The sequence below is a fragment of the Physeter macrocephalus genome, unplaced genomic scaffold, assembly GCF_002837175.3.
Source record: "Physeter macrocephalus isolate SW-GA unplaced genomic scaffold, ASM283717v5 random_359, whole genome shotgun sequence".
In the NCBI taxonomy this organism is placed as follows: domain Eukaryota; kingdom Metazoa; phylum Chordata; class Mammalia; order Artiodactyla; family Physeteridae; genus Physeter; species Physeter macrocephalus.
The window spans coordinates 15,301-39,359 of record NW_021145631.1 but is presented as its reverse complement, the minus strand read 5'-3'; the positions used below and the strand labels follow the sequence as shown (position 1 = coordinate 39,359).

The 24,059-nt window shown below is 55.4% G+C and overlaps 2 protein-coding genes across 12 annotated transcripts in view; one reads left to right on the top strand and one right to left on the bottom strand.

Annotated features, from left to right (window-relative positions):
- Positions 1 to 19,014, top strand: part of CARM1 (coactivator associated arginine methyltransferase 1) — a 41,923-nt gene extending 22,909 nt beyond the window's left edge. Inside the window, exons 2-16 of one of the 5 annotated variants that reach the window (XM_055082892.1) lie at positions 2,467 to 2,592; positions 5,087 to 5,193; positions 6,142 to 6,246; positions 8,095 to 8,205; positions 9,280 to 9,457; positions 11,603 to 11,693; positions 11,876 to 11,957; positions 16,431 to 16,516; positions 16,713 to 16,802; positions 17,248 to 17,385; positions 17,476 to 17,565; positions 17,662 to 17,774; positions 17,928 to 18,005; positions 18,244 to 18,312; positions 18,473 to 19,014. In XM_055082892.1, coding sequence (XP_054938867.1) covers positions 2,467 to 2,592; positions 5,087 to 5,193; positions 6,142 to 6,246; positions 8,095 to 8,205; positions 9,280 to 9,457; positions 11,603 to 11,693; positions 11,876 to 11,957; positions 16,431 to 16,516; positions 16,713 to 16,802; positions 17,248 to 17,385; positions 17,476 to 17,565; positions 17,662 to 17,774; positions 17,928 to 18,005; positions 18,244 to 18,312; positions 18,473 to 18,615 — 1,607 coding nt within the window. In that variant the 3' untranslated portion in view covers positions 18,616 to 19,014. Of the gene's footprint in view, positions 1 to 1,941; positions 2,329 to 2,466; positions 2,593 to 5,086; positions 5,194 to 5,579; positions 5,700 to 6,141; positions 6,247 to 8,094; positions 8,206 to 9,279; positions 9,458 to 11,602; positions 11,694 to 11,875; positions 11,958 to 16,430; positions 16,517 to 16,712; positions 16,803 to 17,247; positions 17,386 to 17,475; positions 17,566 to 17,661; positions 17,775 to 17,927; positions 18,006 to 18,243; positions 18,313 to 18,430 lie in introns of those variants that run through there. The other 4 variants (XM_055082896.1, XM_055082894.1, XM_055082893.1 and 1 more) reach the window with 4 other exon arrangements.
- A 99-nt stretch (positions 19,015 to 19,113) lies between these two features.
- The window catches only part of YIPF2 (Yip1 domain family member 2), a 5,960-nt gene continuing 1,014 nt past the window's right edge, over positions 19,114 to 24,059 (bottom strand). For 3 of the 7 annotated variants that reach the window (XM_028485226.2, XM_028485225.2, XM_028485227.2), the window contains 8 exons: positions 23,569 to 23,723; positions 23,400 to 23,480; positions 22,328 to 22,460; positions 20,929 to 21,045; positions 20,673 to 20,839; positions 20,412 to 20,594; positions 20,192 to 20,323; positions 19,980 to 20,097 (listed from right to left, as the gene is read on the bottom strand). In XM_028485226.2, the coding sequence (XP_028341027.1) occupies positions 20,210 to 20,323; positions 20,412 to 20,594; positions 20,673 to 20,839; positions 20,929 to 21,045; positions 22,328 to 22,460; positions 23,400 to 23,480; positions 23,569 to 23,723 (950 nt within the window). In that variant the 3' untranslated portion in view covers positions 19,980 to 20,097; positions 20,192 to 20,209. Of the gene's footprint in view, positions 20,098 to 20,191; positions 20,324 to 20,411; positions 20,595 to 20,672; positions 20,840 to 20,928; positions 21,046 to 22,327; positions 22,461 to 23,256; positions 23,315 to 23,399; positions 23,481 to 23,568; positions 23,724 to 24,059 lie in introns of those variants that run through there. The other 4 variants (XM_028485224.2, XM_024134163.3, XM_007107283.4 and 1 more) reach the window with 4 other exon arrangements.

Here is a 24,059-nt window from a genome sequence, read left to right as displayed (position 1 = left end):
ATAGCTCTTTATATATTCTGGACAATAGATCCTTATCAGGTATATGATTTGTAAATATCTTCTTCCATTCTGTAGGTTGTCGTTTCGCTTTTTTGATACTGTCCTTTGATGCAAAACGTTTATTTTAAATTTTTTTTTTTTTTTTTTGGCCGTGCCGCATGGCTCTCGGGATCTTAGTTCCCCAACCAGGGAGCGAACCTGGGCCCCTGGCAGTGAAAGCACCGAGTCCTAACCACTGGACCGGCAGGGAATTCCAAAAAAAGTTTATAATTTTGATGAAGTCCAGTTTATGTAGTTTTTCTTTTGATACTCTTGCTTTTGGTGTCATATCTAGGAATCCATTGCCAAATCCAAGGTCTCAGAGATTTACCCCTCTGTTTTCTCCTAGGAGTTTTATAGTTTTCACTCTTATGTTTAGGTCACTGATTAATTTGAGTCAGGTTTTATATATGGTGTGAGGGTAGGAGTCCTGCTTCATTCTCTTGTACAGGGAGACCCAGTTGTCCCAGCACCATTTGTTGAAGAGACTATTTTCTGCCCCTTGAATGTTCTCGGGACCCTTGTTAAAAATCAGTGGGCTGGGGGCTTCCCTGGTGGCGCAGTGGTTGCGCGTCCGCCTGCCGATGCACGGGAACCGGGTTCGTGCCCTGGTCTGGGAGGATCCCACGTGCCGCGGAGCGGCTGGGCCCGTGAGCCATGGCCGCTGAGCCTGCGCGTCCGGAGCCTGTGCCCCGCAAGGGGAGAGGCCACAACATGAGAGGCCCGCGTACCGCAAAACAAAAAAAAAAATCAATGGGCTATACGGGACTTCGCTGGCAGTCCAGTGGTTAAGAATCTGTGCTTCCAAGGCAGGGGACATGGGTTCGATCCCTGGTCGGGGAACGAAGATCCCACATGCTGTGAGGCATGGCCAAAAAATAAAAAACAAACAAAAAAAAATCAATTCACTATAAACATAGGGTTTATTCTGGACTCTAATTCTATTGATGTATATGTCTCTCCATTTGCCAATACTATTCAGTTTTGATTACCATACCTTCGTAGTGCGTTTTGAAATAGGGGAGTGTGAGTCTTCCAGCTTTGTTTTTTTTTTTTTCAAGATTGTTTTGGCTGTCATGAGGGTGATTGGGAACACTTTGCACATTTGTACTCATGCTTCTCTCTATAAATATATTTTGTCGTTGTTGTTGATTTGGTGAACCACTTGAAAGCAAGTTGCAGACATCACAAGAATTCACTTTCCTTGCATATGTATCTTTCAATAATAAGAACATTCTTCTGCAGAATAATGCTCCTGTCACATCTAGATCATTTTAAGTTATGACTCCTGCAGTCCACACATTTCCCCACTTGTCCTTAGTAGCTGTTGAACGGTGTTCATTAGGCTGCAGTCCAGGACCGCACCTGGCATTTGATGGTCACGTCTCTTTAGTCTCCTTCACTCTGGAATACTTCCCAGCAATTTTTGCCTTTCCTGACTTCGGCCGTTTTGGGGCAGCCAGGGAGGTTGTCTTGCAGACTGCCCTGTGATCTGGCACTGTCTGTTGTCCCCTCGGGATGGGACCAGGGTGTCTGTCCCGCTGCCCCAGATCCAGGCTACAGCATCGGGCCGGTTTGTCTGCTGGTGATGCCGTGTCTCGCAGTTCGGCTGAGGTGGGGTGCCGCGTGCTTGTTGAGTGAATGACTAGTAACAGTAGTAGTGGCAGGCGCGGGGATGCAGTGCTTCCTGGATGCGTGTGTTGGGCCCGACCCCTGCCCCACCGTTAGTCCCACTTGACAGATGAGAAAACTGAGGACTCAGGCCTGCCCTGGTGACACACTAAGTGGCGTAGGCGGGGCGTGAACACAGGCCGTCTGGGTCCTGTGACCACCCTCACAATACACGCAAGAAGGAAGGGGCTCAGCGGGAAGAAGCAGAGACGCCACTGGCATTTCTTTCTTGACCCCCGCCCACCCCTGCTCAGCTCTGAAGGCCGACGACGCCCCCATGTGACACGGAGGGGCTGGTGGCTGAAGGCCCGACTCCCTCAGCTGGGCCTGGGCTGCCCGCTGGGTTCCCGTGACCCTCTGACCCTGCCAGACTTGCCCTTCTCTCCCCTGTGTCTTCCCACCTCAGTGCCCAGGAGCGACATGGGGTCTGGCACCGGCAGGTGCTCCTTGAGGGAACGTCCTGGCACAGGTGCCCCCCTGGGCCCCCCAGTGCCTGGCAACTCCCCGTCCCCCCACCTCAGCCCCGGTTGCCCTGTGGACAACTGTCCTCTCCTGCTGGACAGACTGCATCCTGTATCCCCTCTGGGGATGCTGATCAGCCACCGCCTCGTCCTCAGCGTAGGTTGGGCAGGCAGAACACGTGGTAGCGCTTGTGGGGCGGGCGTTGTGGCACCCTGGAAGAATCCGGGGTGCCGTGAGGGCGGGGGAGGTGGCCCTGGGACCTGGCGGCTCACGCCCGCCTCCCTCCTCTCGCAGATGAAGACGTCTGTGTGTTCAAGTGCTCGGTGTCCCGGGAGACGGAGTGCAGCCGTGTGGGCAAGCAGTCCTTCATCATCACCCTGGGCTGCAACAGCGTCCTCATCCAGTTCGCCACGCCCAGCGGTACGTCTCCCTTCTGTCCCAGCAGCACACGGAGGGCCCAGAGCTAGGGGGCTTGGGCTCTCAGCCGTGGCGGGCGGGGTCTGGAGCCCGGGTAAATCATAGCCCGTTCATCTGACCCAGCGAATGCCCCACCAACATCAGAAGTATTCCCAGATAGAAATATGTCCACGGTAAGAGTACGTGCTCGCTGCCTGGACACTCTGCCCCAGACCTCGCCGGCTCCTTTGGGTCCTTCTGGGCTCTGCTTATATGTCCCCTCCTCTGAGAGGCCTGTCCTGACCTGCCCACACCCCAGGCCTCTTGGAGGAGCCGGTCAGATGGGGGTCAGGGGCCCAGCCCTCCCGCGGCAGTGGATGGGGTGAGACGAGGTCCTGAGGTTGGCAGAGGCTTTGTTCCGAGTGCAGAGGAGACTCTGGAGGGTTCTAAGCAGACCCATCTGGGGGACACACGAGCAGGGCTTGCAGAGCCCCAGGCGAGTGCTGCTGGTGGCTCTGGGTGGGGGTCAGCGGTGGAGGTGGTGAGCCGCCCTGGGCTGGAGACCCCTCGAAGGGTCGAGCGACTGGGCTTGGTCCCTGCAGAGCCGAAGTCAGTGGGCCTGGTGGTCGGTGCAGGGGCTGGGGCAGGAGAGCTCAGGATGGAGAGGCCGCCTGCCCACGGCTTCCCCCAGCTTCTCCAGAGCCCTCTGACTTGTCTCAGTGCCCCCGATGGAGAGAGGAGGCTCCCCCAGCCCAGACCCTCAGGACTACCCACCCTTCGGTAGCCTGGCTTCAGAGCTGAGAGAAGGCCGGGCTGGGAGAAAGCAGCCAGGTGGCTGACCACCTCCCACCAGAAGCTCCACATTCCGTTTCCTTCTTTATCCAAAATCAATCCCAATTCAATGTTTAAAAAAATAAGTTACAGAAACACCACCAGGGTTATCATTAAGAGTTGATGTTTTAGATCTGCCTAGTCTTTTTCTGCTTCATGGATAGTTATATTCTGATTTTTTTCCTTTCAATCCTATCAGTTTCTTAAATTGTGGTCAAGTATACATAGCAACAATTCTACCATGTTAATAACTCTTTGAGTGTACATTTCAGTGGTATTAAGTGGTATTAAGTATATTCATTGTGCAACCATTGTGCACATTGTGCAACCATCACCACCGTCCAGCTCCAGAACTGTTTTATTTTCCCAAACTGTATATTTTTAAGATATTGTCTTTTAGGTGTTTTTTTTTTTTATTATTTATTTTTGGCTGCATTGGGTCTTCATTGCTTCACGTGGGCTTTCTCTAGTTGTGGCGAGCGGGGGCTGCTCTTCATTGAGGTGCGCGGGCTTCTCATTGCGGTGGCTTCTCTTGTTGCAGAGCACGGGTCTTGGTGCGCGGGCTCAGTAGTTGTGGCGCAAGGGCTCAGTAGTTGTGGCGCGCAGGCTCAGTAGTTGTGGCGCATGGGCTTAGTCGCTCCGCGGCACGTGGGATCTTCCCGGATCAGGGATTGAACCTGTGTCCCCTGCGTTGGCAGGCGGATTCTTAACCACTGCACCACCAGGGAAGTCCTATTGAAGTATAGCTCAGTAGTTGTGGCGCGCAGGCTCAGTAGTTGTGGCGCATGGGCTTAGTCGCTCCGCGGCACGTGGGATCTTCCCGGATCAGGGATTGAACCTGTGTCCCCTGCGTTGGCAGGCGGATTCTTAACTACTGCGCCACCAGGGAAGTCCTGTCTTTTAGTTAATTGTGTTAAAATATGCCTAACGTAAAATTTACCATCAACCATTTTCAAGTGTCCAGGTTCCAGAGGTATTAAAGCACATTCACGTTGTTGTGCAACCATCTCCGCCATGCATCTCCATCATCCATTTTCATCTTCCTAAACTGAAACTCTGTTCCCATTAAACACTAACTCCCCCTCCCCCTCCCCCTCCCCCTCCCCTCCAGCCCCTGGCCCCCACCATCCTATCTGTCTTCATGATCCTGTTTTGCTTCTTTTTCTTGATGTAATTTAGTGGTCTGTGTTAATAAACATAGTTCATTTGCCACGTAACATCTGGTCCTGCAGACCCCTGGTGACTGGTTCTGTCATGTGCTTCTGTGTCCGCTGGGGTCCATCCAGTCCCCTCTGACCGGACACTGGGGTGGTGTCCCTGTGTCCACTTGCCACCCACAGACACTGCCGTGAGCTGTGGGTGGACCCATGGGTATTGGCTGGGGTGAGTCCCAGAGACTTGATGCCCAGGTCATCCTTTGAAGGCTTTGGCCAAGCTGCCCTTTGGTGAAGCAGCGCCAGCTGTGTGGAGCACGCTTGCCCCGACACCTGCCTTCTCCCGTGCCAGTCACCCAGAGGCAGGCTTGGCTGCCCTTCTTCTTTTCCTTAAACTTCAACATTTGTGTGTATGTGTGTGGGTGGGGGGGTTTCAGATCACTCGTGCTCAAGGTAGAAAAGTCGGGGTGCATGCCTAGACAGAGCCCGCCACCCCTGAGCCGGCCACACATGACCTGGCTTCCCCCTTCCAGATTTCTGTTCCTTCTATAACATCCTGAAAACCTGCCGGGGCCACACCCTGGAGCGGTCGGTGTTCAGTGAGCGCACGGAGGAGTCCTCTGCTGTGCAGTATTTCCAGGTGGGTACATACTGCCTGGGCCAGGCTGCTGCCCCTGGTGGCCCCCAGAGGCCGCGCGGCACAGGGCAGGCCCACCCGGGTTCATGTCCTGGCTCTGCCCCTTACTCGCTGAGTAACCTTGGGCAGGTTTCCTCCGCTTGCTGGGCCTCAGTTTCCTCATCTGTGAAACAGAGATGCCAGTGCCTGCCTACGAGGGTTGCTGGAAAGATTTGAGTGCAGGTGAAGCTCAGGTCCACAGGCATTTTGAGTAATGATAGCATAGCTACAGTGTCCTGAACACGTAGGGCATGCCAACCACTGGCCCCAGCGCTTTGACATGTACAGAAGCACTTGAACCCTCCCAACAACTCTAGGAGGTAAGTACTATTGTTGTCCCCATTTTACAGATGAGAAAACTGAGGCTCAGAGAGGTTAAGTGACTTGCTCCAAGTCACACAGCTATTATGCAACAGAGCCAAGATGGGAAGCCAGGTCTGCCTGATGCCAAAGCCTGTGCCCCTGCCCAGGTGCCACGCTGCCTCCCGATCGCCTGTTGTCTTACAAAGAGACCCCACAGCACCTCACCTGCCTGGCGCTCTGAGTTCTAGGGTTCTGTTTGATCCACTCCTCCACTTCTTTGGGGCCCCTAAGATGGGGCAGGTGGCCCTTGATCCCAGAACCCCGCGTGTGGCATATCCTGAGTTCTCCTGGGTGGCTTCCAGGACCAGGTATCAACCAGCTGTGTCCTTTGGCCATGGTGACGGTGGTGGTGTCCTCCCTGGGGGCTGCCTCTAGCTTCCAGCTCCCTCTACTGGAGCAGGTAGCCGGAGAGTCCAGGCCAGCAGAGGGGGTACAGCCTCCCCAGGGAGACCTCTGCCCGAAGTGGACCCTCCTCTGTCACAGAGTCGGCCAGGGCCTCGGCCGTCTGTCTGCTGCGTGCCCTGTGCCATTGGCATGTCTCTGTTCCAGTTTTATGGCTACCTGTCCCAGCAGCAGAACATGATGCAGGACTACGTGCGGACAGGCACCTACCAGCGCGCGATCCTGCAGAACCACACGGACTTCAAGGACAAGGTGAGTGGGGTCGGCTGCATCCACCCTGCTGCCTTCCTCCCTCTCCCTCAGGCTCCGTGCCCGCCTCACTGGCTCAGTAGCCTCTATTTTTTTTTTTTCCCCTTTGTTCATTGATTTTATCTTTAATTTTTTCAGATTGCAAAAGCAAAATCTACTTTTTGTAGAAGCCCAGTGTGTATCAGATGGGCATGAAAGGCCTCTGTCATTTCCCTCCAGAATGACCACTGCCAACAGTAAAGCTCTCTTCTTCCAAAATTTTCCCCATGCGTATACCAGCGTATATATTTTAGGGTTATAATCTTTTTAAAATACAGATATACAAAATTGGATTGTATTCTACATTTGCTTCCTGCAAAATACTTTTCCCCCACTTAATGTTGTGTCTTGGCATGTACTGTTAAGTTACATGGATGTGTAGTGTAATCTAGTCACTTCCCTAGTTCCTTTTAAAATCTTTTTACTGTTACCAAGTAGTGAGCAGTTGACCCTTGAACAGCATGGGTTTGAACTGCACTGGTCCACTTATATGCTGACTGTTTTTGATGGATATGAACAACTGTGCTACACGATCCACAGTTGGTTGAATCTACGGCTGCAGACCCGTAGATATGGCGGGCCAACTGTATGGTTATACTCGGATTTTCTACTGGGTGGTGGGGTTGGCGTCGTCCCCGACTCCTGCGTTGTTCAAGGATCAACTATATACTCGTGATTTAAAAGAGACCAGAGTATATATATTCGGAGGTGAAATTTTATTCTGTTCTCTTCCCATGGCCTAGAGTTTGTTCTTCCTTTTTAACCACATGAAAGCTTGTGGTTTTCTCGACATATCTAGGGGACTCTCCACATGATCCACGTGGATCTATTTCATCCGGCGCCTTGGTGATGCCCTTCCCCAGCATCGCTGAGAATCCCCTCAGGTGACTGAGCCTCCCGGTCCCAGGGCCTGAGCCCCACAGGCTGGGGAGGAGTCATCCTAGACACAGCGTCCATCCCTATGCCCTGGCGGCTGGCGTGGGCAGCGTTGGGGCAGTGCCTGGGGCCCGGGAAGCCCATGTCCCTTCAGCAAAGCCTCTTCCAGCTCTCCCAGGACGCAGATCCATTTCCTAGTTCATCTAGAGCTCTGAGAGGCACCTGAGGCCCTCCCACCCGACAGCACCAGCGCCCCTGCTGGGCACTCTGCCCTGTGCCCCACCACCGCGCCCAGAGCAGGTCTCCTTTAGCGTGTGCACACCAGAAACGTTTATCCTGACTCCGCTTGTGCACGGAAGCAGTCAGACGAGTCCAGAGTGTGGGACAGTCTACCACACACTAGCCGGGACTCCTCCCAGAGCCTGTGCTCTGGGGCCCAGCAGCCCTGGAGAGGGCACCCGAGTGGGAGCTTTCCCCGGGGCTCTTCCCAGGTTGCGGGGTTGCCCTGTGGGGCCTGGGGTGGGAGGCTGCCCTCCTCCTGCTGGCCGCGTGGCCCTGGCCAGTCAGCCCTGCGTCTCAGTGGTTCTGCTGCGGGGCTCAGAGGTGTCCTTACCTAGTGAGCACTCATTCCCACGTGCTGCATAGACAGCGCACACCATTCCTTCTTGAATCGGGTCTGAGAGTGTGTACTGGTCTTAACATCCTAGCTGTCCTCAGAAGTCCCACTCTACCACCTTCGGATCCAAACTGCAGGCTCCTGTGGCTCTCAGAAAGCACCCTCGTGGGCAGCTGGCCGTGTAGAGGGGAAGCAGGCCGCAGGGCAGAGAGCGTGCTCCGTGGGTGGGTCTGCGGGGAGGGGGCGCCCCGTGACACACACATCCTTGCGATCACGTCACTTTACCACTAATTTGTTCTCACTGCCCCCTCCTCCCTCAGATTGTTCTTGACGTCGGCTGCGGCTCTGGGATCCTGTCGTTTTTCGCCGCCCAGGCTGGAGCAAGGAAGATCTATGCGGTGGAAGCCAGCACCATGGCCCAGCACGCCGAGGTCAGTGGCCCTCGGGGCCCAGCCTATCTCCGTGCCCCAGCTCTGTGCCTGCTCCAGCCTGGGGAAGCCAGCCCTGCTGGGAGCCCCCAGGAGACCTGACCCCTGGGTCCAGGGGAGCCTGGGAATGTCATTCTCTACTTTGGTCTCTTGTCCCCAAAACTGAGTGGTTTCAGGGGGAGGGGCTTGCTGGGCCTGAGGTAGTCTCCCTTCCATGACGGGTGGTGGCCCACCGGGTTCAGGGGTGGTTTGGGGTCTTCAGGGGCTTGATGGCCTGGTGCTTCAGGGGCTGGACTGTGCAGTCACACAGACCAGGGTGGGATCTCGGCCCGGGGCAAGCCGCCCACCTCTCTGAGCCCCACTTGAGAGGTGGATGACAGCAGGATTTCATTTTGTCAGTTGATGCTTTTTTGGCACTGAAGCCCTCATCCACAAAGTTTAAAAGCTACAAAGGTAAACAGTGAGGATGCTTCCCTCCCCCACCTCTGGCTCCCAACCACCTAGATCCCCCCACTGGAGGGAGAGAGACGTATGTGGAAGCTCCCCAGAGCCGCTCCATGAGCCCCCATGGACTTCTCCACCTGCCAACTCCCACACGAATGTACACGCCGCCGTCTTGCACCTGGTTCTGCTCTCTTTACGATACATCTGGGATATGCCTGTGTCATCATGTAAAGAGCTTCCTCACTCTTTCTAGTGGCTGCAGAGCATCCCTTTGCCTGGACGGACCATTGTGTGTTGAGACCCAGGCTGCAAGTGACACCGAGGCTGCCTCTCAGTCTGTAGCACAAATGCTGCACCGAATCCCCCATACACGTGTCCCCTCTCCATGTGAGGTTACGTCTGTAGGGCAGGTGCCTAGCACTGGAATCACTAGGTCGGAAGGTGTGTCCAGGTTTAGCTTTGGCGGCTGTAGCAAGGCCTATTTGTCCTCGTCCCCAAGGTGACATCAGGAGGCTGCGGAGCTGCAGGAGGGGCGACCCGACAGGGAGGCAGAGGGGAATCTGGTGGCCGAGTGTGGACGGAGGCCCTCCCCCGCGAGGACCCCCGTGACCCCTGTGGCTCGCCCGCCCTCAGGTCTTGGTGAAAAGTAACAACCTCACGGACCGCATCGTGGTCATCCCCGGGAAGGTGGAGGAGGTCTCACTCCCCGAGCAGGTGGACATCATCATCTCGGAGCCAATGGGCTACATGCTCTTCAACGAGCGCATGCTCGAGAGCTACCTCCACGCCAAGAAGTACCTGAGGCCTGGGGGTGAGCGTCCCTGCCGGCGCGGGCCACTGCCTGGGTGGGTGTTCCCTGGGGCCGAGGCCGGGGGTGCGCCCCCGGGGGTCCCTTCAGAGAGCCCCTGGCTGCCGCTTAGCACGGGTGTGGTTCAGCTCCCCACTGGCCTGAGCTGGCGGCCTGGGGTACAGAGGGCATCTGAGCCTTCACCCCCGCTCCCTACCAGACCTGACCTCAGCTGGCTGGGCCCCAAACAAGGCCACGCGTCCACTTGCCTGGCCTGCTCGGTCAGGGTACAGAGGGGCTCCCCTCAGGCCCGCGGAGAGCCACTGGGCTGCCTCTGGCATCTCATGGCCCATGGGGGACAGTGTCTGGCTGGGCTGTGGTCGGAGCAGGACATGTTCTGTGGCCAGCACCTTCCCCGAGGAACTGCCCTGTCGTCTTCATTCCTAGCATTGTAGACCTTGCCCTCAGCCTGACAGACTCCTGTGCTCATCACCGTGTGTGTGTGTGTGTGTGTGTGTGTGTGTGTGTGTGTGTGTATGTGTGTGTGTGTTTGTGAGTGGGATGGGGGTTCTTGAGCACTGGGGGGCAGCTGATGGCTGTGGTCTCCTGTCTGTGTCACTACCTGCCTGTCTGTGCTCTGGGGTCACTGGGTCACTGTTGACACCTGCTCATCTGTGTCACTGGTGGTCTGGTCTGTGCATGGCCCTGAACATCTGCCGACGTGTCCGTTTCTCTGCTCAGTTCTGGGCACGTTCTGAGTATTTCTGTACAGGAAAGGGGCTGTGTGTGTGTGTGTGTGTGTGCGTGTGGTACAAGACCACCCCCGCCAGGGCAGAGCACGGGAGGTCCGTGCACTTGCGGCCCCGTGGAGGGCAGGGGAGGAGTTGGTCTGTGGGGAAGGACCTGCCTCAGGCTCCACTCCGGGAGGTGGGAAATAGGAGGTGGCTGCCATTCCCCACAGCTCTGTCCTGCGATCCAGGTGTGTGGGAAGCCAGGCTGCCCCAAGGCTTGTCCTAGACCTGCTCTCATGCTCTGCCCTGTTGATGGGCCAAGCTAGCCGGGGGGGTGGGGGGGGGAATGGGGGGGGGTGAGCAGCAGCCCCAGCAGGGTGTGGGCTCCTCCTTATGGGACGGAAGGACAGACAGGAGTCAGGCTCCGGTGGGCAGCTGCACACTCACCCCACTGGTCAAGCAGCCTGTCCAGGATGAGGCCTGGGGCTAACCTCTTTCCCTTCAGCCTGCATGAGTGTGGCTTCTTTCCATCTCAGGAAGCTCTTTCGGGGGATTAAGGGAACCCTGCCCGCAGCTGCACAGTTTTAGGTGCCTTCAGGGCTCGGGGCACTTTTCCATGATGCTCCGGGGGGCTGATGGGCTCCTCCTGGGCAGGGGGCCTGGCTTGTGGCCTCTGGGCCAGTGAGCCCCTCCCTTCCCCACCCCAGTGGCTACAGCTGAAGGAAGGCTTGAGAAGGCAGATTCCCAGCACCTCAGGGACTCTTCCCTGGAATAAGAGGAGGGAGGGAGGCCCACATCTGGAGGCCAGGTGACTTGGGGCCCTAGACTCTCTAAGTAGGCCGGGCCTCCTGAGCCCCGGCTCTCCTTGCCACTGGCTCTGACTCATCTCTCTGTTCCTTGAGTCCCCCTCCCATTTCAGGCCATGCAAGTGGTCCACCCTGCCTGCCAGAGCCCGGGCAGTCCTGTGGTGGGGATTCAGCTGGGGCCCATGATGCCATAGCCTGGGGCTCACCCTTGCTCTGTCCACAGCACTTTCCTTTGCTTTCCCTGCTGCACGCCTTTCCAAGAGACACTGTCTGGCTGATGGAGCAGGGCTCCTGGAGGCCTGGCCGCACCCCCAGGCACTGCTTACTTACCCCTGAGGCTCTGGCAGGTACTTTCCTGTCTCCCAGCCCTTGTAATGGGACTTGAGGCCAGGCCCTCCTGCCTCCCTGGCTAGCTGTACAGGTTTAGTGAGGAGGTGTATGTCAAGTATTCAGTGGCCGCTGGCAGAGTAGGTGCTAGTATCTCTTCATTGCATGAGTGCATGAATGAGTGAATGATGAGTGAGAGGCTGGGAAGGCCCAGAGCTGGGGTCCTGGGGCCCCTTGGAGGCTCTGCCAGGTCCTGCTGGATGTCCCACCCTGACGCCAGCACCCCTCCCTGCCCCCACTCCCAGGAAACATGTTCCCCACCATTGGTGATGTCCACCTCGCACCCTTCACGGATGAACAGCTCTACATGGAGCAGTTCACCAAGGCCAACTTCTGGTGAGTGTGCCCCTGGGTGTCCTGCCTTCTCAGGGATGGCCCCACCTTTTCTCTTATTTCTTATCCTCAGTAGGACCTAAAAGACTTGGGCTGGATGAGGGCCAGCTGGGAGAGAAGGCAGGCTGCCCCAACTGTGTCCTGCTGCTGGTGACCTTGCCACGGGGGGTGGGGGCTTTCTGCAGGTACCAGCCATCCTTCCACGGAGTGGACCTGTCTGCTCTCCGAGGTGCTGCGGTGGACGAGTATTTCCGGCAGCCCGTGGTGGTGAGTGGGGGCACCCAGGGCACTCACTACCACAGTAGCACTGGGCATGGCCCTCCTCTGGGGTGACAGGAGAGGGGCATGGGCTTTCCTGTAAGGCCTTATGCGAGCTGTGCAGCACTAGGCAGGCCACCGTTGCTCTCTGAGCTTCTGCCCCTGCACGGAGCTCTCACACAGGGATGTTGGGAATTAAGTAGCAATGCATGTAGAGTGCTTAGCACATAGTAAGCATGCAGTAACATGTTTACTGTCATTAGATGAATTGATCCTTGGTGAACTGATTTTATTTGATTGATTTTAATTATTGAAATTTTTGAACTGATATATAGACCCATGGTTCAAAAATCAAAGAAGTATAAAAGTGGAAAGCCTCCCTACTTCCATCTCCAGCCACACAGTTCTTTTTCCTATAGGCAAACAGTTTTTGTTGTGTATCTTTCTAGAAGTCTTATATCTAAATGTGCATATACAAATATACATATATTTAACCTTTTTTCCTTTCAAAGTATAGCATAATCAATATATTGTTCCGTCTTAGTTTGTCTGTGTTCAGAGGATATACACTGTATGATTTTGGTCCTTTGAAATTTGTTGAGAGCTGCTTTATGCCCAGTATGTGGTCTCTCTTGGTTTATGTTCCCTCTGTACTTGAGAAAAATGTATACCAATCACTTGCTGTGTACATTGTTATATTAATATCAATTTGGTCACATTTGTTAATCATGTTGGTCAAGTCTTCTCTATCTCTACTGTTTTTTTTTGGTCTGCTTTTGCTATCTATTACGGATTGTAGATTTATTTTTCCATTTAGTTCTGATAGTTTTTGCCTTATTTTTTTTTGACTTTACTGTTATTAGGTGCATACAGGTTTAGGATTATTTTTATATCTTCCTCTGTTGGATTGATCCTTTTGTCACTATAACAAGTGTCTTTTCTTATCTCTAGTAGTACTTGCCTTACAGTCTTTTTTTTTTTTTTAGCTTATTTATTAATTTATTTATTTATGGCTGCGTTGGGTCTTTGTTGCTGCGCGCGGGCTTTCTCTAGTTGCAGCGAGCGGGGGCTACTCTTCGTTGCAGTGCGCGGGCTTCTCATTGCGGTGGCTTCTCTTGTTGCAGAGCACGGGCTCTAGAGCGCACGGGCTTACTTGCTCCACGGCATGTGGGATCCTCCCGGCCCAGGGCTCGAACCTGTGTCCCCTGCGCTGGCATGCAGATTCTTAACCACTGCGCCACCACGGAAGTCCTTACAGTCTATTTTTTTCTGACAGTAGTTTAGCTACTCAGGCTTTCTTTGGTTAATCTTTAAAGGATACATACTTTTCATCCTTCTTCTTTCAGCCTTTTTATAGCCTTATTACTTAAGGTTTACCTCATGTAAATATCACATATTTGGGTTTTGTTTTTTAACCAGATTGACAGATTTTTGTCTTTTAATTAGAATATTTAGACCATTTATATTTAATGTGATTACAGGTCTTTATGGCTATAAATCTATCATTTTACTATTTTTCTATTTATCCTATTGTTTCTTTTTAACTCTTTTCTTGCTTTCTTTTGTTTTAATAAGGTATATATTATTTTTCCCCCTCTTGATTGTCTTTCACTAGTTTTGGGAGACTCTAGGGCAGCATCTCTCTCTCTCTCTGTTTTTTAATTAATTAAATTTATTTATTTATTTTTGGCTGCGTTGGGTCTTTGTTGCTGCACGCAGGCTTTCTGTAGTTGCAGCGAGCGGGAGCTACTCTTCATTGCTGTGTGCTGGCTTCTCTCGTTGCAGAGCACAGGCTCTAGGTGCGCAGGGTTTCAGCTGTTGTGGCTCGCGGGCTCAGCAGTTGTGGCACATGGGCTTAGTTGCTCCGCGGCATGTGGGATCTTCCCGGACCAGGGCTCGAACCCATGTCCCCTGCGTTGGCAGGAGGACTCTTAACCACTGCGCCACCAGCGAAGCCCAGCATCTCTTTAAACACTACCTCTGCCCCATTCTCTTTCTTCTTTTGGAACTCTGATTATGTATACATTAGACCAGGCTTCCCTGGTGGCGCAGTGGTTGAGGGTCTGCCTGCTAATGCAGGGGACATGGGTTCGAGCCCTGGTCCGGGAAGATCCCACATGCCGCAGAGCAACTGGGCCCGTGAACCACAACTACTGAGCTTGCGCGTCTGGAGCCTGTGCTCCACAACGAGAGGCCGCGACAGTGAGAGGCCCGCGCACCGTGATGAAGAATGGCCCCCACTTGCCACAACTAGAGAAAACCTTTGCACAGAAATGAAGACCCAACAGAGCCAAAAATAATAAATAAATAAATAAATAAATAAATGTATACATTAGACCTTTTCACCATTTCTCAGATGATTCTTAGACTCTTTTCTATACTTATACTTTTCTGTCCCAATTGCATAATTTTCATGTTTTCTCCTTATCCATCTCCCAGTTCCAATCCTCTCATCACTATGTCTAATCAGAATTTCTTTTTTGTTTCTGGAAAAAAAAATGTTTTTGTGATGAGAACTTTTAGGATTTACTCTCCTAACAACTTGCAGGTATAACGTACAGCAGAGTTAATTATATTTATCATGGTGTACATTCCATCCCTAGTACTTATTTATCGTATAACTAGAAGCTTGTAGTTCCTTTTGACTGCCCATCCAACTCCTCCTCCCCCCTTGGTTTTCTAAAATTTCAGTTCTAGAGTATCATTTTGCTTATTCTTTTATTATTTCAGTTCTATGTGAAATTTGTTCACCTTTTTTCCTTAAACATGTTAATTCTAAGTCTCTGATCACTTTTAGTATCTGGATAAGTGGTAAGTGTATTTCTGTTTTTTCTTCTCTTGGTTTTTGGTACTTTGGTTCTGTCTCTTGGTATGCCTGGTCATTGAATGCCAGAATGAAAAATTATAGAGGCTCTGGATGATGTTTTTCTTTCCAAGGATTTGTTTTTGTTCAGGCAAGAAGCCATAATGACAGATTACCTTGGTCCTATGAGGCATTTAAGACATTTGGAGGTTGCTTTTCAGACTCTGCTTAACTGGCATATCGCCCGGCTTCCCTGTAAGGCAGCAGTTCTCAAACATTTTCGTCTCAGGACCCTTTTACATTCTCAAAAATGTAGGATCTCAAAGAAGTTTTGTGTGCATTGTATTGATTGATGTACCGTCAATATCTATTGACATTAAAAACTAAACCCAAGAAATTTAAAAATACACATTAGTTAATTTAAGGATAACAATAAAAACCCATTACGTCTTAACATAAATAGCATTTTTAAAAAGAAAACTATTTTGCAAAACTCTCCAGCAAGAATTAGCGACATTTTAAATTTGCAAATCTCTTTAATGGCTGGCTTAGCAGAAGACAGTTGGATTCTGCTTCTGCATTCAGTCTGTTGTGGTTTCACAGGTGAGTGAATGAATGAAAAGGGCAGAAAACAGTGTTATATCATGCAAATAGTTTTGACCTTGAGGGTGCTCTGGAAGGGACCACATTTTGAGAACCGCTGCTTTAGGGCATAGTCTTCATGGTCTTGGTGAGCCTGGTGGTTCACAGGGCCCCTTGTTCCAGCCTCCGAGCACCAACAAGGTGCTGAACCTTTCATTAGCTTTTTAATCTCATAGAAGCAGCTTTCTGCTTGATTTCCCTACCCCCATCCCACATGTAGCTCAGGAATTGGCAAATGCCACGAAGTGAAATCACATGCAGAATGTCCACCTCGAATTTCCACATTTCCGTTTTCTTTAGCATCTTGGCCCCTTGAGTGCTAGCTGCTTTGGTAATCCCGAGCCCCCATGTTGCTTTCCCCACCCAGGGAGGCTGCTGAAAGGCCCCATCCCGAGGGGAAAGGCACAGGCCGAAAAGCATCTCTCCTCTCTCTAGGATCTTGGCCCCAAAGCTGTGGCTGCTGTGGTCGCTCTCCAGTGATTTCAGACAACTGGGGTTTTTTTCCTTTGTTTTTTATTCAGTTCGTATAGTTCTTGGCAGGAGTGTTAGTCTGATAAGAAATCTCCGTCATGGCTGGGAGTGGACGTCAGTGCACAGTTCTCTAACTTTTTTTTTTTTTTTTTTGTGAACTTGTTTAACAGTTAATCTTGGAGATCTTTCCCCATCATAAACGGCCTCTTCATTCTTTTTCATGTACATAATCTTTTATTGTTGGGCCATTACTCATTTCATTAGATGGTTTCCAGCGTGTCGCTACTATAGGCAATCTGTAACTCCGTGTGTAAGTTTGTACATGTGCACATAGATCTGTAGGTTAAAATCCCAGAAGTGGAACTGCCAAGTCTTTAATGCAGATGAATGGTTGTCATTTTGCGAGCTGTCACCTAATTGCCCTCCATTGTGTTGTACCAATTCCCCCTCCCCGCAGCATGTCTGAGAAGGGCAAACTGGTTTTAACTGAATGGCCTAGAGGCCGTGGCCAGACTCAGGACTTCACCCCATGCCTGAAGTCAGGTCACACCTCTGATCTCTCCCAGGACACATTTGACATCCGGATCCTGATGGCCAAGTCTGTCAAGTACACGGTGAACTTCTTAGAAGCCAAAGAAGGAGATTTGCACAGGTACCGGCACCCATGCCCCGTCCTCCTGGGCCTGGCTCCTGCCGGAGGTCAAGGCCGCAGCCGGCTCCCTCAGGCAGAATTCTCCTCCCCAGGGCAGGCGGGCAGGGCCCTCGAGACTCAACACCCGGGTACCCCTCTTCTCTCCTGGCAGCCCCTGTTCAGCTTCCCCAGCAATCACTGCCCTTTTGCCTTTCAGGATAGAAATCCCATTCAAATTCCACATGCTGCATTCTGGGCTGGTTCACGGTCTGGCCTTCTGGTTTGACGTCGCTTTCATTGGCTCCATGTGAGTGTAACAGGGCAGAGCAGGTGGCCCCTGCCCCTGGCCCCAGGGACTTGCCTGTAGTTGGGAAGCCCAGGCCTGGCCGGCCCAGATGATGAACTGGGGGCTGCGAGGGCAGGACCCGACTCCTCTGGGTTCCACTGTTTCTTCCAAAGGCAGTGGGCGCTGGCGTTCAAGCAGTAGGCTGTTGTGGTGGGGTGGGTGTCTACCCTGTTCTGAGTGACTGTTCTTCACGGGACCTGACTGTGTCTCTTGGCATGTATGTCAGGGTGAGTGGGTGCCCCATAGCTGTGGGGCTATGTGTTAACTTCCTGGACAGCCAGCCTGTCTCGGCTCCAGGGCCCCAGGGGACCCCTGAGTGGCGGGGCACAGATGCCTGGGGAGAGCTCACGGTGCACAAGGTGGGGGCCGCAGCCCGGGCAAACGCGTGCCTCTTCCTGCTTGGCAGAATGACTGTGTGGCTATCCACGGCCCCGACGGAGCCCCTGACCCACTGGTACCAGGTCCGCTGCCTGTTCCAGTCACCACTGTTTGCCAAGGCCGGGGACACGCTCTCAGGGACATGTCTGCTTATTGCCAACAAAAGGTGCGAGCTGCTGGCCGGGGCTGGGGGAGGCAGGGCTCCAGTCCATCCACGCAGCCGGCTCATGGCCGGCCCCTCCTGCCTTCTCTACAGACAGAGCTACGACATCAGTATTGTGGCCCAGGTAGACCAGACAGGCTCCAAATCCAGTAACCTCCTGGATCTGAAAAACCCCTTCTTCAGGTAGGATGGGCCCTTGGCCTGCACGCGGTGGGAGGGGGCGTGCCCCTCCTCGCCTGCAGCCCCCCAGCCCTGTCGACCGGTCTGTCTCTGCCGCAGATACACAGGCACGACGCCCTCCCCGCCGCCTGGCTCCCACTACACGTCCCCCTCGGAGAACATGTGGAACACCGGCAGCACCTACAACCTCAGCAGCGGGATGGCCGTGGCTGGTGAGCAGGCCCGCGCGTGGGTGGGGCAGGTGCCAGCGTCACTTCCTGGACACGCCTGCCGGTGCTTCCTGAGTAAACGCTGGCAGTTCTGGCCCCTCGAATCCCTGCCCAGGACACTGTCCCCCGCCCCTGACATCTCCCTCCCCGGCACAGGGATGCCGACCGCCTACGACCTGAGCAGTGTTATCGCCGGCGGCTCCAGCGTGGGCCACAACAACCTGATTCCTTTAGGTGAGCGCACGGGGGGTGGGCGCGCCGGGGGCAAGCTCAGGCCTTCGGCCTCACCCCCTTTTCTTCTTCCCGGGGGCTGAGGTCCCCTGCGCCGTTCCTCTCTGCCTCGCTCTGCCAGCACCGCGCCCACCCTCCCCACACCCGAGTGTGAGCACCCACTACGCCGGGCACGTGGGCCGGGCGGGCTGGGGGCGGTGACGCCATCTCCTTTCCTTCCTTCCTTCCTCTTGCTGCGCAGCCAACACGGGGATTGTCAATCACACCCACTCCCGGATGGGCTCCATAATGAGCACGGGGATTGTCCAAGGTAACGGTGGGCGGGGGAGCAGGGTCCCGCGGGTGTGAGGGTGCCCACCGCCGGGCGCCCGCCGCCCTCTCGCCTGCGCTCTCTCTCTCTGACTCTGCTGTGGGTCTGGGCGGGCGAGGGGGCAGAGCTGGCCCCTCAGTGCCCACACCCCGCCCCACAGGGTCCTCCGGCGCCCAGGGCAGCAGCGGCGGCAGCTCCAGCGCCCACTACGCGGTCAACAGCCAGTTCACCATGGGCGGCCCCGCCATCTCGATGGCCTCGCCCATGTCCATCCCAACCAACACCATGCACTACGGGAGCTAGGCCACCCCGGCGTGGAACGGACTGACAGCACCAGGAAACCAAATGAAGACCCTGCCCACCCCCCCTCCACCCGGGTGGCTCTCACCCTTGTACCGGAGAAGCCCAAACACCCGCTCACAGCCCTCTTTGCTACGGGAACTTGAACACTTTTTTACACGATGTTGCCGCCGCCCCCAGCCCGCTGCCCGCCCACGTCTCGGCCCTGAGCGCGTGTCGCTGCCATATTTTACACACGATCGTGTCGTGGGAGCCCCGTTACCCGCTCCTGCCCTCTCCACCCTGACCTGGGTTTGAAATCTTCTGTAACAGGTGTGTCCGGGCCTGACAGCTGCAGGCCTGGCAGGGAGGGAGGGGAGCAGCTGACGCCCCCCCCACCCCCACCCCCTGCAATCCCCCGGCCCCTCAGGCCTGCCCCCTGCCTGTCTCCAGTGGGCAGTCCTGGCCAGGCGGGGCCTCCCCTTCAACTACCAGGCCTTGGTCACAATGGGCGTGACATGCTGCTTTTTTTAATTTTATTTTTTTACGAAAAGAACCAGTGTCAATCCACAGACCCTCCGAGACATCAGGCCGGCCGGGCCGAGCCAGCAGCCCTTCTCCCCGACTCAGAGGCTCAGTGGCGAGGGTCAGCCCTGCTGAGTCTTCAGGATGGGGCGGGGCCGGGCCTCTGGAGCCCCTCGGCCCCCTCCCACCAAAGGGTTCACCTCACACTTGAATGTACAACCCACCCGGCTGTCGGGAAGGCCCTCCGTCCTCAGCCCCTGCCACTTGCTGCTGTCCTGTCCCTGAGCCCCTGCAGGTCCCACACCCACACCCACACCAAGAGCTAGAACGGGTGGCCCCGTGGGCCCTGGGGGCAAGGGTCACTGTCAGCCGCTTGAGCAGACACAGAAACCTCAAGGGTCTGTCGTGGAAGGCATCCTTTTTCCTTGTAGCTAACGTTAGGCCTGTGTATCCCCTTCAGTATTTGTAGATGCTCCAGTCCCTACTACGACGGCATTTTGGTCCCTCCCCAGCCTGGGAAGGGGCCTTGCAGGGACCTCTCCAAAAAAAAGAAAAAAAGAAAAGAAAAAAAAAAAACCTAATAAACAAGGAAATGTATGTTTCAGCACAGGCAGTTTTCTTCTACTTCTGCTCCCCGTTTCTAACACCCCCAAACTCGGATGTGGTGGAGCTCAGGCTAGGCCCAAGGCCCCCTAACTGGGCCCCCCAGGAAGAGCAGGCACAGCCGAGGCTGGGGCGGCCCCCTGCGCTGCCCACCCATCCTGGCAGGCAGCCTGTGGGGCGATGGCTGCCCTGGAAACTCCCTGCTCTGCCCCCCTCCCGCCTTTATATAAATTCTCTGAATCACCTTTGCATAGAAAATAAAAGTGTTTGCTTTGTAAGAAAAGTCTGGAAAGTAGCAAAATCATCTCGAGGTCTCAGGGGAGCCTTCAGTCACCGTCTGGGGGGCAGGGCAGGCAGAGGCACCCCCTTACGCTGGGCCTGAAAGAGAGAAACTCCTAGGAGTGGCCCCATGACTTCTAACCTTGGGATGGCGGCCGGAGACCCCCTCAGCCACAGCCGGAAACTTCCTCACCTGTGGGCTCCAGCCTTCCTAGGCTGCTGCGGACCTTGGCGGGGGCGGTGACAGTAGTACAGTTGGGGGCTGAGATGTGGCCTGGTGGGGAGGTGCCGCGGGCTCCAGAGGCAGCGGCTGGAAGAAGTAAAACTGAACCGAGAGAGCCCTGGGTGAGCATAAGAGCCAGCAAGCCAACCCCCAACCCCAGGCCCAGCCTGTGACCACCCCAGCCCGGTACCTTACAGCCCGTGGCCAGGAGGGCGTGGAGCAGCACCGCCACGGAGAGCAGCAGCACAGCCGCCAACCGCGTGTCCTCACGGACGACGGGCCAGAGGGTGAACACCAGGCCCGCGGCTGACAGGCCCAGGGCCAGGGCCCCGGAGAGCCACTGCAGCCACGGGACAGGGATGAGCCACAGGACCTGGGGACGACACAGGCAGCTGGCTACCAGGTTGTCCCCGTGGCGCCCGGGGCCCACCCGTCCCCGAGCCCCACTCACCACAGTGGGGATGAAAACAAAGAGGGAGTAGCCATAGACGCACACTGTCTCCAGGAAGGTGTAAGGCCCCACGCGCTCCCGGACACCCTTGCGCCACTGCAGGAAGCCCCACAGTGCCAGCGGCACGAGCCACGCGTAGCAGTAGATGGCGGTGCCGGCCACGGTCACTGCGGGCAAGGCAGGTAATCGCCCCGGGGCCACGGCACCGCGCCCCCCCCTCCCCCGCCAGGTACCAGGCCTTGCCCACTTCGCTCACCTTTGTGGAACTGGGGGCTGTAGTGGATGGAGGGGTCCCTCCTCTGGGCCAGCACCAGGGTCAGGTTGCCGGTGATGGCCAAGACGAAGGCCAGTGTGGCACAGATCCAGAAGGGGCCTGCGGGCGGGGCACAGTCAGGGTCCCAGGGTGGGACCTCCCAGGACAGGTGACTTGTCCCACCTTGTCCCAGCCTCTTCCCAAGCTCCGGGCTGCCTCCACCCCCCCCGCCCCCAGCCCCACTGACCCGACTCATCGACCCGGCGTCACACCAGCAACAAACTGGCGGCTGAATCCAGTGCTGGCGCCCAGCACTCATCGTTCTCGGCCTCTCGATGGCCTTTGACATAGCTGACATCCTCCTTCTGGAAACACTCTCCACGTGGTTCCCAGGACTTTACGTTTTTTGCTTTTGTCTCATCTCACTGGCAACTCCTCAACCTTTTTGACTCCTTGAGCTCTTTAACAGCGGGGAGCCGGCCCGGGGCCCAGTCTTCAAACCTCTTCTCTGTGTTCGTTCACCCCTTGTGTGATCTCGTTCAACCTCAGGGCCTTATGCCACCTCTGTGCCGACGGCCCCCGACTGTCTCAAGTCTGGGCCTCTGCCCTGAACCTGTGGCTCCCAGTCAACGTTCCCACTCCTCCCACCACACGCGCCCTTTCCCCCCCGAGTCTGCCCGCCTTTCCGCATCAGTAAATAGCAATTCCCGCTTTCTGGTAGTCCAGCCAAAGACTCTGGAGCCTCCTTATCTCCTCTCCTTCCACCCCACATCTGACGTGTTGGCTTCATCTCTGACGTAGGCCAGAATCCAACACCTGGCTCTCTCCACCCCAGGCCAGGCCCATCATCCCTCACTGGACCTCAGCAGTCGCCTCCTCCCTGGTCTCCCAGCTTCTGCCCTCCCCCCACCCCACCCCCGCCCCGGGCCCAGAGCACCTAAGGACACTTAACTAAGATCCCTTCTCACTACAGCATAGGAGGCCTGTGTGATCTGTCCTGTCACCTCTGTGGCCTCCTGGCAGCTCACTCCAGTCCAATGATAGTGCGGCCCTGCAGTGCAGGCCTGTTTCTACCACATCCCACTTCTGTAATATTCTTCCCCGGGGTCTCCCCACACCCTGCCCCGACACCAACCAGGCTCATTCTCTCACCCTCCTCAGAGGGGTCTTCCCTGACCAACCCGTGTGAAATCGCAATTCCCATCCTCTAAACCCTGTGCTTCTCTTCCTAGCCCCAACGCCCCCTGCAGCCTCATTTGGCTCTATCTCCCTGAATAGAGTGTAAGTTTCACGCTCTCCATGAGTGATTCTGCTTTGTTCTCAGCTGTATGCTGGGGCCTGGCACTCAGTCCACATTTGCTCAATGAATAATCGAATGAACTGAATGCACAACCTCACTCACCGTACAGGTCTGGCCGATTCCGCAGATGGTGCCGTACAAAGTTGTGGCCTGGCCGGGGCAGCAGCGAGCCTTTGATCCTGTCCAGGACCTGGGGGGCAAGGCCGGGGCCTGGGATGGAAGCCCGCCTGGGGCTCTTCACCACCCAGGAGGAAAGGGGTCAAGCTCCTTAGGGGCTCCTTCCCTGCTGACCTCCCACCTCCTCTCTCTACACTCCGCCAGAAGGGGCTCCTGTCTTCCTATGGCCTGGAGCCCGCCCCTTCCCCAGTGAGCCCCCACTCAATATCCCAGTGTCCCACCACTCTGAAGGACGCTTCAGGGCCTGCTATCTTCTTCTTTGCTTCCTCCTCCTCCAGCTTGGCTGCCCTGGACTCCCCTTTTGGCTCTCTCCCCCCACCCCGTTAACAGTCGTCAACAAGTCCTAGTCCTGGGCATTCTCCTTCCCCCATCTCTCCCAACGTGTTCCCTACTCCGTAGCCCTGGTTTATTACCATCTCCCACCCTGGCCAGGGGCCTCCGATCCATGTTCCATGCTACTCAAGCCTCTTCTGCTCTAAACCCTTCCATGACTCCCCAGCACCCTTAGGATAAAACCCAGACTCCTTAACATAGCTCATGAGGCCCTTGGTGATCTGGCTTCTCTCCGCCAGCCCCCCACCTCACTCTCCAGCCTGAGTGACAGGTAGCCTCTGCAGTAGCGTGTGCCTTCTCTCACCTTTGGTCCTCCGTAGGTACTGTTCCCTGTGCCTCCTGGAACATACTTACGCTTCCCTCCACTCTGACTGGCTAGGTCTACCTTCTCCTCTAAGTCTCAGCAAATTCCTCACCTCCTCCAGGGGGCCCTTCCCTAACCCACCATATCACTGGTGTCCCCCATGTTCCCAAGAGTCCCGGTCATGCCACATCCTTGCAGTGCACGTCGTCACACCTACCAGCCTGGGTAGGAGCTCTTGTTCTCCCAGGTGCATATTGCCAGCACTTGCCCAGGGCCTAGTGCACAAGAAGTGCTCGGTGACTAGTGGCTGAGCCCCAAGCGTGACTCCAAGTCCCATCCCACCAGCTTTCCCGGCCTGACCTGTGAGGTGTCCACGTCAAAGAAGCTCTGATAGTAGCCAAAGGTCCAGAAACCAGGCTGCTGCTTCTCCTCCTGTAGGAGCTGCACAGTGCAGGCTTTCAGTGCTTGGGGGGTGGCAGGGGTGGGTGGTAGGGACAAGAGGCAGGGCACGGGGACTTATGGGACTCACCGCGGTCTTGTCATTCTCCTCCACCTCGTCCTCAGCTCCGTAGCTGCCACCTGAGTCCATGGCCACAGCCACGTGCTGCTGGGGGACCAGCTGATTACCTCTGGTGGTGGCCTCATTTGGGTTCTGGGCCAGCAGATTAGTAGCTTCCTCGAACTCTGTCGAGAAGGCATATGGGACACAGGCATATTTGGGAGTCAAGACAATTTGGTTTCGGGGCTTCTCTGGTGGCGCAGTGGTTAAGAATCCGCCTGCTAATGCAGGGGACATGGGTTCGATCCCTGGTACGGGGAGATCCCACATGCCGCGGAGCAACTAAGCCTGTGCGCCACAACTACTGAGCCTGCGCTCTAGAGCCCGCGAGCCACAACTACTGAGCCCACGCGCCACAACTACTGAAGCCCACGTGCCTTGAGCCCGTGCTCCGCAACAAGAGAAGCCACCTCAATGAGAAGCCTGCGGACCGCAACAAAGAGTAGCCCCCACTTGCTGCA